Source organism: Rhipicephalus microplus, chromosome 3, assembly GCF_043290135.1.
Source record: "Rhipicephalus microplus isolate Deutch F79 chromosome 3, USDA_Rmic, whole genome shotgun sequence".
In the NCBI taxonomy this organism is placed as follows: Eukaryota; Metazoa; Arthropoda; class Arachnida; order Ixodida; family Ixodidae; genus Rhipicephalus; species Rhipicephalus microplus.
In genome coordinates, this window is record NC_134702.1 from 14,957,237 (window position 1) to 14,970,900 (window position 13,664).

Here is a 13,664-nt window from a genome sequence, read left to right on the forward strand (position 1 = left end):
AAAGGTGTACACCACTGATCTTGGAAATCCTAACTATGTCTCTCGAGGGGTCGTGGTTTGCAGAGCTTCAGCATCACCTGCTTGACTGTGACCCTGTAGATAACCACATATACAAGCTGTCAAAGATGATTGTGCAGTACTATATCAAAATCCGAATGCATCACATCACCAAAGAAATTAATAGAACTTTGTCGTAATAGCAGATTATCCCCCGGCTTTGTCAAGAAAAGCCGATCACGATGCTGTATTTATGTTGTGGATTGTCTCTCACTCATAAACGACCTGTATATATATATATATATATATATATATATATATATATATATATATATATATATATATATATATATATATATATATATATATATATATATATAATTATAAGTGAATGCGTGTGTGCGGTGCGCATTCACTTATAAGTTACAGACGCGTACAAGTGAACAATTATTGAATGAAGGTGGGCGTGGCTGAACCGCCAAACCCTGTCACAATACGCGCAGCGCAATGTTGTAGTGTTACTTTGTCACACCTCGCGCGTTTTTAACAAGGACAAAACAGAGGGAAAGAGCACAATATCCGCGCTGTCTTGTGTTTTTCTATTCGTTTACATTTTAAAAAATCCGCGCTGTGCTTGACAGAAATGACAACCAGCCGAAACATGCATCGTTCTCATCAAATTTGGCGTGATTGATGCGTGCCTAATGAAGTGAATAAGTGCTTTTCACATTAGCTTGTGGTTCCTCTTTGAACACTGTAACTATTTCATTGCAAAAAAACCTAGTTCCCAGTAACACAAATGTTATACAGTGCGCCAGCAAGCTCGATATGCGAAGCATCCCTCGACCTCAAATTATTCTGAAAACAAGCAGCTGACAATGGGTGCATAAAATAACTTGTTTAATTAACAAAAACAGGCGTTTATTTGCTGGTGTAACCTAAAAGTGGTTTCCATCTCATTTTTTTATCGTAGAAGTGCAAACCAACGCGCGCAACGCGCATATTCCATTGCGGTCTATGGCAATCCGCCCTGTTTTTCCTCTAGCAATATGGCCGCCGGCGGCTTCACTTGCTCCAGTTGGCGGTGGCCGGGATTGCCACTCCAGGGGTTTTATACAACCTCCTTGCTTCAACCAGAGTTATACAGTCAAATGTCCTTCAACAGCCAACAAAGAAACTTACAAATTTTGCAATTTATGCTTATTCTGGTCATTAAAATACGTTGTATTTGTCAGGTTGTTGAAAAAAAAAAACAATTATAAAGTGCAGTTTTGTTCGCAGTTAGCTGGCGCTAGCGGCGCTAGTGCGAAAATCATGGCCGCCTTCTAAAGAGCTGTCTGCAATGAGTTCTTTTACCATCGGCATTCGTTGATGTTATAGCCTTTTAGACTGTTAGACTATTTAGCCTTTTAGACTATTTGAACCCTTCCTCGTGCACTCTGAAGTGCTTCGTGAACTATCAGGTCACCGTGATCTAACGCTGAGATATGCCTACGTAGCCATGAACTTATACTCTAGATACGTCCATTTCAGCACAGGTTGAACTAGTGGTTTTCGAATTGTGCCTCGAATCACGCCGAAGGGCGACGCTGCGGTGTCTTGCCGCTGAGCACCGAAGATGGACATCGTATTGAGACAGCAGATGTGTCTTAAAGAATGCTACGATTATTTACTTCGGAAGCCGGAAGCCCAAGACAGCACGGAACTCAAACAACACTTGCGAAAGCTGAACGAATGCAACTATAGCTTTCAATTCATTAGTAGTCGGGTAAGGATGTTTGTTCCCCCACATTATGTAGACATTCGACCATCTTAGGCTCAGTAGCGTGCGCTTAGTGCCTTGGGCTTCTCTACTTTTTGTGGTCTAGTGTTGAAATAGCACGCATAGCGTCTTGGTCAGTACATGATCCGCCTTTTACTAATTCAGTCAGTGTAGTCCAACAACCTGCGTTCGAAACTTGCTGTAACGCAAAGCATTTGCGTGTGACTCTAGCTACGTGATACCTTTCTTTGTTTGTTTGTAGCCTAGAATCAATGGCTCATACCCACTCTGGGGGATCGGCCAAGATAACATTTAGTCTCATATCTTCCGCAGCATTATTCTTCATTTTTTTTTATCTCGTTCTCACTGCCCGATTTTGAATCGGTGCATGCTGAGGGAAATGAAGGTCCGATAAAATCGTGGTTTAGGTATGTTAAGAGTTACCGCCCGCTGTTTGACGTTGCCCATGACCCCATTTTCAGCCTGTCTGTTTTTTTTTTGTTTTTTTTTTCAGGATGCTGATGTGATAATCGTACTTCTCGTCGACACGCTGAATGTTATACAGGATGACGACCTCATATCATATTTCGGGCAACTTGTTTTTGATATTTGCGCAAAGCAAAAGGTGAGAAATTCGCCTTGCAGATCGCATGCGGGTTTGCAATTATGTAAGGCAAAAGCACTCCAAATTTCATATGCGGACGCTTGTACAATAGTTTAAAGTGTTCTGTGAAACCAAGAGAGATAGACTTGATTCATAACTGTAACTGTAATTTTAAATGACGTCAACTAGGGCTTGAAAATCTTGTAAACGTATGCTTTGATGTGATCATCCGACATTGTGCACGCGCTATTGGCCGATGAATAAATAGTATTTCGATATTTGACTTGAATCGGAAGCACCTAGAGGACTTTACAAACAAATTGTGATGCTTCTTTACTATTTTTGTCATTTCACTATATACTGTGGTATTCCAGTGATCAACACTGGTCAATCGAGGTTAGAGCCAGTGATCAAAAGTGGGAAAATAATCTTTCTTAAAAACTCTCATTGTTACCAGTGCGTAACACATCATCATCTTTGATTTCGTGGCATGCCTTTATATCAGTATACACTGTGCACGAACAAGTGTTCACGGAGATAGTGTGTGCTGTGTTGAGTTACAGCAACGAAAGGTGTTGTTTGGATAGCACAGTTTGTATTTTGTGCACGCTGTCTCTGCATGGCTACTTCTTACTTCAGGTCACGTTGGAGACTAAGACTCTGCACAAGGTGATGGAATACTTCCTCAAGGCACTGTCCTTCTGCAGCTCTTGGGTGCTGGCAAACTGCATCAGTGCCTGTGGTGCACTCCTTTACTCAAATGTGCCACGTCTTGAGCAGGCAAGTCACAACGTCTCTGCGTTTTGTTGACTGAAACATTTGCCTTAGTCTTTCAACCATTTTTACCAGTCTTTCTTTCGTCACAGTCTTTTCTAGACCGTTGCCTTACAATTTCATGCTAATAAACATTTCTAACTTTTATTACAATTAATGTGCAGCTCAAGATTTGAGTTTAAAGGGACCAACAACTAATATTTATGATACCTGTTTTCTTTAGTGTAGCAGATAAGTTATTGCTAAGATTACCTACTAATGGAATAAAAAAAATCCGTAAACGGGCTGTGTGTTTGAGCCAGCATCAAGGCTGGAACCTAAAGAAAACGAGTTCACTAGTCGAAACATCGGCTAGGGCACTCAACTCCTGTTTTCTGTCATTTTAATGACTGAATGGTAATGCAGAAAATGCTGTAATATATTGTAAAATATGAAGCCGTATAAATGCCTAATATGCTGGAAACGGAGGGAAGTTATTGCGAGAGTGGTTTACGTTTGCGCACAACGGTTTGCTGCACCTACATGCACTATGCACTGGTGCATGCACAAAAGTCCACAGTGCTCGACATGCCCCCCCCCAGTTGCCACAAAGGCGTTGCTGCTTCTTAGCATACTACTTTTCTTACCCCGCAAGAAGCGCAGAATATAACGAGGAATGAAATGTTATACTTTCTCTAATTTTGAGCATTAATTATGGTGCACAGAAAAGCATGTGACTACATAAAGCGAAGGGAACGGCTCCATAATTTAGATTCGAAGCTCTTCCGCACTGCTGCACAACATACTTTTTTTTTTTTACTTTTAAACATGATTTAAAAATGTAAAATATTCTCATTGCGAAAAGGGTGCTTGATTATGTCACTTTAATGCATGGTCATTTCCTTTTCACCGCAATCTAATCACATGTTCTGACCAGCTGTCAGCCCCTTTAATCGACAATGCTCCTTATTAAAGTCTGAACATATACTTGTTTACTGCTTCTATTAAATTGCATGGAAATTCGTACTTTCCCAAATGTGCATTAAAGCTAATTCTCACTACTTTTTACACACACACATGCCAAGTTTGCAATAAGTTTACGTTAATGAGTGTGGTCGTAAAGTGTTTCACCGTGCTTGTAACAGCAGTCTGATTGCATTCCTATTTCAGTTCTGGGAGCAGCTGCTTGGTCCAGGTTGTGCATTTGAAACCCTGCTTTCCTCGCTTGAGCTTGACGTCAATGCGAAGCTTGCTACACTTAAAGCTCTTAGAGCCATGACTGTTCGGTAAGTCTCGTATGCCAAATGTGCTGGTTTAGCTCTGGCTATTTTATTGTTTGAAGTGCTGTCGATACTTAGATTTCTCTTTGTTTGTACTCTCTTGTAAACTTGGAAAGAACGGAACAGAAACTGTGTCAGGTAATAATTTGTTAGCAGATAAATTTGTTAGGATAGGGGGAAAATGTAATCACTCATTTCATTAAAAGCCATACCCTAGTCAACTTATATGGGTGCACCTGTACTATGCTGTTTGTGCACAAGTATCGCTGTTTCATCTAATTTCATGTAGTTAGTAAGTGTAAACACAGATACTGCGAGAGAATTGTGCAGGAGACAGTGTAAGTTCTTGTAGTTGTTTGTCTCATTTTTCTTTCAATTATTAAAAATAATGTGCAAATGTGATATACAGGTACACCAATCACAATGTCTTGTAAAAGTTCACTCTATTTAAATTTTGTGGCTGCTTTTTTGTTTGTTGCAACTGGTGGCACCATGAAGTGTCGCTCTCAACAATCTTCATTCTCGTGTGCCTCAGGTATTATGTTTTGCCAGAATAGTAGGCTGGTGTGAGACGCCAGGGGTGTAACCACCTGTGAAAAGGGGGACTGTCCAACTCCCTCTGGTATGCATGCACATGCATGTGTTTGTAGGTGTGAATCAGTATATATGTACATGCAAAATGTACATGCAAAATGTAAACCTTCAAGGAGGCTTACTTCCCGGCTTTGGCTATGTGACTGTGAGATGCCCTCATGGCTTTCCATTTCGTAGCCTCTTGTCAGCTTTGATTTGGAATGCCTTAGGACTCATTATGACATGCATATAAGTTGCAATGACTGTGAAGAAAGATTAGTCATTCAAATAATTATTCATCTTTGTTAAATCTTTTGTCTGTTCACAAAATAGAAAACGTAAAATATTCAGCAGCATACCACCAATAAATACCACTTCAAATAAAATGTTGCTAATGTGGTACTTATAAAGAAATCATTACCTGCTAAAATTGATTCCTTCGGAAAGCAAGTTCATTCCAAGCTGCAGTGGCCGCATTGTGAAGATGCAAACATGTTCAAACTAAGTGCACTAAATTTTTAAATGGTGTAAATTAATCTGTGGGTAAATAGTAAATGTTAATCTGGCAGAAATTTCCAAAATGGACCGCACACAATGAGTTGAGAAAGTGTAGTGTTTCACGTGCCAGCGTGTTTACTACCCATTTAAGCCTGCATTTCTAGTTGAACGTTGAGATTTTTAATCTGCATCACCGTGAACTAAAAATAAGCAGTAGCAGCTAACATGTGGTTGTGTGTGGTTAGTGGAAACTATTCACTTCTCGTTATCAGCACAACTACACTAGCGGAAATTCGCCATCTGAAGAGTTACTAGCAGCAAATGTAATGCTTAGTATGCAGTCTATTGTTGCCATTCTGTTCGACAAGAGCACTTGCTTAGTTAAATGAGATACAATCATAGGACGTCACTAAGGCATTTGCTATTGTTAAACACTGTCCGTGTAATCCAGTATGTTGCAAACAAGAGTATGTTTATGCCAAACCTCAGCAGTAGAATAGGACTAATAGTCATCAGCAGCCTTCAGTATTCTCAGTGAGCTGATTGCTCATGCACTTTACGCAATACAGGAATCCTGGAGAACCCCACATGCCAGATGCTTACATCACTCGAATGGTGGAGATACTTCTCGGTGTGCTCAGTGGACCGTGCTTTAAGGACAACACAGTGCAAGCACAGGCAAGTGTGACCTCGTTTTTGTTTTTTATATCTGTTTTCTTGATAGAAAAGGTGTCCTGGGTACTGCAGTGCAGTATCGTGGCCCCATTGACGTCCCGATTTCTATTGCAATCACCATCGCTAAGTGTTCGCATGGAGAACAATCGCAAGGCCTCAGGGGAGACTCTACATTCACTATGCGCTGAGCTTGCAACATTGCAGAAGCTACATGAGTAGTCTTGCTCTATGCATTTTGTAATGTAGTTGCTTTTGATTTGCAATACTTGTCAGATCAAAAAAGAGAATTACGATGGCTCTTTTTTTTTATCCAGCGTTACCGAAACCAGCAGGTAATGAAGCCAAGGAAAGTATAAGGCACATTACTTGTACTGCTTTAAGTGTATTTTAGTAATTGTGATGTAGTAGATGTGAAGAAAGTAAAGCAGGGGGGACGACAATTTGCTGCCAGAAGGGACCAAACTTACCATATTTTTCCCCGATATCTAGTCCACCTATCACAACGGTTTGCGTGCATAAAGTGATTTTGCATCACATATTCTTTGCACACCTTTGTGTTTTCACTATTCATTTGCTAGATTTCGTATATTGCAACGTTCACATTACGCTATATTTTGTTGCATAAAAGTATAAATTGCAAAGTGCACAGCTATGTATTTCTTTGTAGAGTGTGATGCACTGTTCTCTGTCCGGGATGCAAGTCAGTGAGCTAAGCCTTCTCTTTTCGTTGTAATGTTGCCCAAGTATGAAAGAAAGGATATTAATTTTTGATGAGCTACCTCGGTGACTTGTTACTTGCTTGTAGTATTTTCATATAGTAGTGAAAATTGGCAACCTGTGGTTTTTTAACAGTACATGTAGATAACATAAATTCGAATGTACTTGCCAGTTATAAAACCCCAATATTGTTGACTGTATCTCTTCCTTAATATATTAAGCATTGTAACTTACTACCAATTTTAATCTTATGTCATAATAAATTACTCTTCTGTAAACAGGAGCAGAAATCTTTGGGCTGCAGTATTTCAGATTATTGTGTGTGTGTGTGTTCGTATGTTCATAAGCCTCTGTGCTCTTTTCCCTTCTGGTTTGCTCACAGACTTTGGTGATCAGCGCCTTGAGGTGCTTGCAGAACATTTTTTCCGCAAAGTGGAATTTACCCAGTGAGCATCTTGGAAACGTTCTGGGCATCCTAAAAGTAAGTTCTGCTCAGCAGCATAACCTTACTGCGGTCACTTGCACTTGATGGCGCATGAAGCCTTCACAAGTGTTGTGACGACTGTGTAGTGGGCTGTTACGTGCAGCTCTGTTCCATGCAGTAGTTGCATGAGAAAGAGCTGCGTGGAACAGAGTTGTGGCACTTGATGAACTTGCCACAAGGCATATGCACAGAAAATCAGCAAAAGCACATTAATTTGAATGCATGTAACTCTGGTCTAGGCACATACTGTAGCAATGAAATAACATATTTTTTGTTCATTATACAGCAGAAGGTGTCATCACACCATATGTGATATGCATGGTAGCAGGCCACAAACATAAAAGCTCATGCTTTTATTTTACGTGAATGAATGAAGAGAATTTTGAGGGCTTGTTTTTGTTTGACACAACGTTTTTGAAAGCAGATAATAAATTCAAGGTAGGTATAAGGGGCATCAATTGTACTGTTTTAAGTGTATTGCAGTATCTGTGATACTGACATGAAGAAAGTAAAGTAGACGAGAAAACAAGTTTATTTGCCACTGGCATGAAGTGAACGTGCAGCATTTGGATGATGCACAGCAACGTTGTTACACATGCATTGTTGCACTACATTGTTATGGGAAAGGATCATCCTAAGAGCACTGGTACTCGCTACAGCGCTCAAATATATTCTCAGTCATTCTGATGATTAATTATAAGTTCGAGCTGTGGCAGGTGGTTTCCCACATTGCAGAAATACAGATACAGGGCCTATGATTAGCCTAGTGTAAATTTAAGGGCTCGTTTCACATTTACATTACAATTCCTTCTTATACCATCCCCTATACTCTCCCTGGCATTATTGTCCATTAGTTATCATAATTATTTTGATTAGACTAGTTATACCCTCACTTTTGCTTGTGTTTTCTAGGGCAGCTATTTCATTTAATATAAAAAAATTTTTTTGAACCCATTTGTGAATAGCTCTTGTGCTGGTTTTTGCATTGCTGAGGACAGCAAAAATGTTCATGAATGCTTAGTGCTATACTTGTTGCATGTTGATCTAGAAATTAAGAGCACCATATACAACAACCAGGTTTCATAGGTTTTCTGAAGTTATCTATAAATGCGCTGCATTATGTACATCTGCATTTTGGGAATTTCGGTAATGGTCTGCATTCATATCTATTGTATATTGCGAATTTCTTTCTCTGGCAAATGAAGTCATTTCTTCTTTATTCTATGCTAGAGCCTCTCATTTTTTGGCTTCCCGGGGCAGAAAAACAAGCAGTACCTAAGCCTAAATCCAAGCCCATTGTGCACGCATTTGCCATCAGTCGCAACCAGCGATGAATCTCAGTGTCAATCAAAGGTAAGTGCACCAAGTCTCGCAAAATTGTGAATTAGATACTAATACTGGTATGTTTGGCTGGTCACCACCACAAACTGACTTAGATTGCAACAGTGCATAGCTTAATGTTAATCCAAGCCAGACAAAGTCTGTCTTATTCAAACATGTATGCCAGAGAAATTAGAGGCTAGCAGAGGAAGAGTGTTAGTTCTTGATCTAGTGTAATCGAGGTGTGCAGATGTTGAGCGATTGTTACATGAGCCACTGCAATGATCTACCACCACCAACAACAGCTGCAATAACAAAAACCCATAAAACCCTTCTGCAACATTTCATGTTGTCTTGAAGACATGTCCACTTGTTGAAACGTTGGCTTCAGTGCACCCCCCCTTCCCCATTAACAAATTTCTCATCACAAGCTGTGGGATCTGCTTGACCAGTACGTCATCAAATCTCTATTTCGCTCCGAGTTTGAAAATAAGAGCATTTCAGAATGGACTCCGAGTTGTAATGCGCTTCTCTGAAAGAGCCGTGCAGGTGTGTTACGAGCGCTTAATTTTCACCAGCCTATTAGATTGGGTTTACATAGCAGTCAAAAACATCCTGTTAAATGTAAGATAAATAAAGCTTCTGAATAGAGCTTAAACAAGTTAAATGTAACTTGATGCTCTAGAATCTTATTGGCTATTGCTTTGCTTGGTCGGGTGTGGGCAGATGGGTATCTTGGCAGAGGGATAAGCACTGAGTTATCAGAAGTGAGCAGCAGGGAGGAGATTAGATTGTTTCCTACCATGCTGACTGGCCCATCCCAGTGTGTCTATCGCGTCAATGTTACTTGCACAGCATCCTTAGGCACAACGTTGTCGTCATCATAATCCTTGTAGACACACATATGGGTGCACAGATGTGTGCTGATCACCATGGTATCTTTCATTTAAGTTTACTTCCGTGGACTTTGGGCTGTAATGGAGTTTCTTGAGAGAAAAATTATACTGTTACTACAAACTCAGATGTGGGAAATAAGCTGCAGTACATAAAAAACAGTTTTGAAGATACACACTTATATGTTTCTAGTTACAAACTGCACATCTAATGAATAAAATTCTGTGCACCAACAATGCCGAAGCATACCTCTGGCTGGGCTTCCTCGCAATGTATGCCGGCATTGTGGGAAAGTGGCACACAGCGTGTTGATATATTGGAGATACTGAAACTTCTTATGCCACATATTCTGCATGCTGTGATGAAGTGTTGCTAAGTTACATATGTATACTTACAATTCTAATTCCGAAGACAGTGGCGGTCTGTGGCTGTTATTCTGGCTTTCCATTGCTAAAATTAACTTGACATGTTTTTTAAAGGGACCCTGAAACACTTTCTTTAGTAACAATGGAATTATTTCACTTGAAGAGCTTGTTGCCTCACAAATTCAATGCCTCAAAAATATTAAGAATCCGTCCAGTACGAGCAGAGTTACAACGATTTGTTACACGCTGCAATTGCATTCCCCCTATCTCGTCCCGACGAAAACACTGGAGGCTAAGCAGAGAGGAATGTGAGGGGCAAACAAAATATGTCACACGCGCTTCGGGACCTTGAGCACTTTTTCTTCTTTTTTTTTTCTTCCTTTTTTTCTTCGAATACGCAGCCTTTTTAGCGCAATCGCGCACGCATGCGTGGGCAAGTGACAGCCTTTCGCGGCGATCTCTGTAACCACCGAGCACGCCATGTTCAAATCAGCTAATGTCTGATATATGGGCATTCTGGAAGTGATTATTGAGCGTCTTTCGTCATTTGTTGTGGGAAGAGAAAGCAATTTTTAGCTGACTTTGATAATTGATTGTGAATTCCGGACCATGTGCTGTGTTATAACATTTGGCTCGCATGTTCTCGGGAGCCTCTACTACCGATCGGCAGCGTTTTCTGACCGTGCTCAAAAAGTGTTGCAGGGCCCCTTTAAAATGAGTGGCTTGCTGTTTCCTTCTTACTATTGAGGTACATGCATTCCACTTTATCTACGATGGCTTCTAACCACAGCACCACTTAATCTTAGTTTCAAGTCTGTCAAATGAAACTCAAAGTGAACTGGTTTAACGACATGTACTGAACACGACATGAATTTGATCAAGTTAACTATTTGATCAGTTGGCATCTTCTTGTTTTTTTGAAATACCAGCAGGACAAAACACATTTTTATGACTTGTCTCTTTCTTTCTTTTCCTCTCTCTCTCTTTATTTTTTCTGTCCCTCCTTTCTGTTATGCCTGGCCTATTATTATGGGCACAAAACTTGGTGATTTCATTCCTCTATGTTTGGGTAAAAGTATGTTGTCAGGCATATTCATGTCCAGCACCATTTATGGAACACTGAACAGCACTCATAGCAAGACTGAGCCTTACTATGGTGGAACTTTTTATATGTGCAATGCCTGATGTATTCCCTAAAGCTTTGCTTTGTTTCATTTACAATTTCACTTCCGGTTGCCTCTTGTTACTCAACTTGTAGACTATAATGCCAAAGCGAAGGAATCGTAAGAAGAAGGTCAAGAAAGGAAATGGATTTGCAAAGGAGGATACTCCAGAGCAGTCTGAAGACGGTACGTTAAACTATTCATATTATTTATGGCGACGTAGGCTGTCTTACAGTGTAGCCATAGAAATCATTTTGCTGATTGACACATTTGTACACATTTTTGCTTCTTTTGATTGTTGTCTTGTCATTCACTTGAAAACATACTGTAAAAGAGCATGTTGGGAAAAAAATGTGCGGTATGAATAATATGTTCTTGTAACTTGACAGATATGTTAATTCTGCATTTTATATTTCTTACCATCTCAACGAGAGGTCTAAAAACCTAGGCTTAGATCTGGACTGTACACGTCTGATCATAAGTTGCATGAAACTTTCAGACTGTCAGCTGATCTGCAGTGCCTTGTTAAAATTTGTTCACTGACCAGTGTAACGTTTTGCTTTGTGCAGACTACCTCCTCTCAAAGATTTCCCTGATAAGAAATGCTATGTAGTGAAAGAGTGCTTCACCACGTTTTTATAGGTTGCAGTGTTTAATCGCACTAATTGTGAGGAAAAATCATCAAACAGGGAGTGCCATGGCTGCATCTTTATTGATTGCCGTAATTTCAACAGAAAATGTGAAGACACCCGTTCAGTTTTGGAAAAAGACATCTAGCTCAGAGTCGGAGCTTTCCGATTCTGAGGGAAGTCAGGTAGTGAGGCAGCGACATCTGCAAGCAAGTGTTCGTCGTAATGTCTACTTCACTCTCACTTATATTACCAAGGTAAGCACGACTGGGTCTGCATCTTCTCTTTACTACTTGCGCTGCCTGCACAATGAAGTGCTGACAACATGTTGGCATTCTACCACACGAGTCGCTGTATAAACACTGTATTCCTCTCTAGCCACGAGCACAAACCTGGGTCACTGTGGAATTTCGCCTGCAAAGCAAGAATGGTTGCAAGAGTGTAATGTAGCCCGGTTTTTATGTTGCGTTTTTTTTTTTTTCACTGCAGAAAAAAAAAGCAATTGATGACTCACTTTTCACGATGAAAACTTTCTTTGCCTGAGCGTGCATCGGTTAATTTTTTTACAGACATTTTTATACTAGTGCCCGGTCACAGTTTTGGTTTCAGGGAGGACTGAAAGAGGTGGTACCAGGGTGGTTTTTTTGTAAACACAATTCATCATATGAGTATAAAAACAGTGTTACACCTGCCGTGCCCACTGCATTGTGCACATTATGTTGGCAACTGCAGCGCAGATCTAACATCACAGTCAAAATGAACTCGTGACTTAGGCAAGTTCTGGTTGTTTACATTAAAACTGAAGTGATCTTAATGTCACGATGTCAACCTCTCCACACTCAGTTGCATGGCTTACTTGTTAAAAGGGGTTTTAAATATGTTCTAGGCTATATTACATTAGTCTTTGATATTTTGTGCAACATATGTATGCGCTCACATAATTTGGTATTGCAGATTATGTTGTTTTCAAGATTTCAAGTCAGTACTCCTTTAACATTGACCTGTGTGCCACTAACTAGCATACAAACATTATCAATTCCCATTCCATTCTTTCTCGTTCTTCTTCTTTACACCTCTTTGTACATTTATTTTATCTGTGATATTAAACCATTATTCTAGGGTGAGCAAGCATTTGAAAAAGAATTGAAACTTTTTTTATTTTTTTCCTAAGATCTTTTATAATATTTGAATTTAAGTTAATTGCATGGTTAATCTGCCATTTCTGTTTTCCGCAAGTGCATGGAAAATAAAAGTAAAGGAATATTTGTCTTGCCTTGCTAGACAAATTCACCGGTAACCTTCACTTGGTAAACTGTGTAACAGGAATCCCACACAGTCAAATTATTGGTGGCCTTTTCATTAGTATTTTCTCGCATATAACCTGCATGAAGAAAACACCAAATTTACAGCCAAAATAAAAAAAAATTCTGGTTTGCAAAGGTGGCTTCATGGCAGCTCTTCACGGCTATGTAAGGAAGCTAGCTTTGCATCAATACTTGGGTATTATCTGTAGAAAAGTTTTCGTGAATCACTGTTGAATGTCCGGACTATGTGCAAGAAAAGTAGGTATGCATTTGCAGTGCCTAACACATTTTCGGAATAATATTTGTGCTACAGTATATCGTGTGGTTCAAGGGTCTTCCAACCTACCTTGCATTTGTCATTATAGGTTGTTGACAGCCGAGAAATGTTTGGCTACTGGCTTCATTTTCTTCCCGATATACCGGTTACCATCGGTGCACCGCAGACTCAGACAGTTCTTTTGACCATTTTGAAGGATCCCAACCCACAGGTGTGTGTGTGTGTGTGTTTGAGCACTTTGAGTGCATAACATTCTCGCAATAGCTGAAAGGAAGTTTGGCTTGACAATGCTTCTTGCAGCCTGTGTAGAGTTCATGAAGTTGTCAATAAAGATACACTATACGTGGCTGTTGAACAAAATAGTGTCAT

At 39.9% G+C, this 13,664-nt stretch overlaps 1 protein-coding gene across 2 annotated transcripts in view; it reads left to right on the forward strand.

The window, feature by feature from the left end:
- Positions 1-1,466: 1,466 nt before the first annotated feature.
- The window catches only part of LOC119181728 (HEAT repeat-containing protein 6), a 46,601-nt gene continuing 34,403 nt past the window's right edge, over positions 1,467-13,664 (forward strand). The window contains exons 1-10 of one of the 2 annotated variants that reach the window (XM_075888937.1): positions 1,467-1,765; positions 2,274-2,384; positions 3,003-3,143; positions 4,287-4,402; positions 6,037-6,145; positions 7,242-7,340; positions 8,574-8,696; positions 11,181-11,271; positions 11,820-11,971; positions 13,384-13,506. In XM_075888937.1, coding sequence (XP_075745052.1) covers positions 1,616-1,765; positions 2,274-2,384; positions 3,003-3,143; positions 4,287-4,402; positions 6,037-6,145; positions 7,242-7,340; positions 8,574-8,696; positions 11,181-11,271; positions 11,820-11,971; positions 13,384-13,506 — 1,215 coding nt within the window. In that variant the 5' untranslated portion in view covers positions 1,467-1,615. Of the gene's footprint in view, positions 1,766-2,168; positions 2,188-2,273; positions 2,385-3,002; positions 3,144-4,286; positions 4,403-6,036; positions 6,146-7,241; positions 7,341-8,573; positions 8,697-11,180; positions 11,272-11,819; positions 11,972-13,383; positions 13,507-13,664 lie in introns of those variants that run through there. The other variant, XM_075888938.1, reaches the window with a different exon arrangement.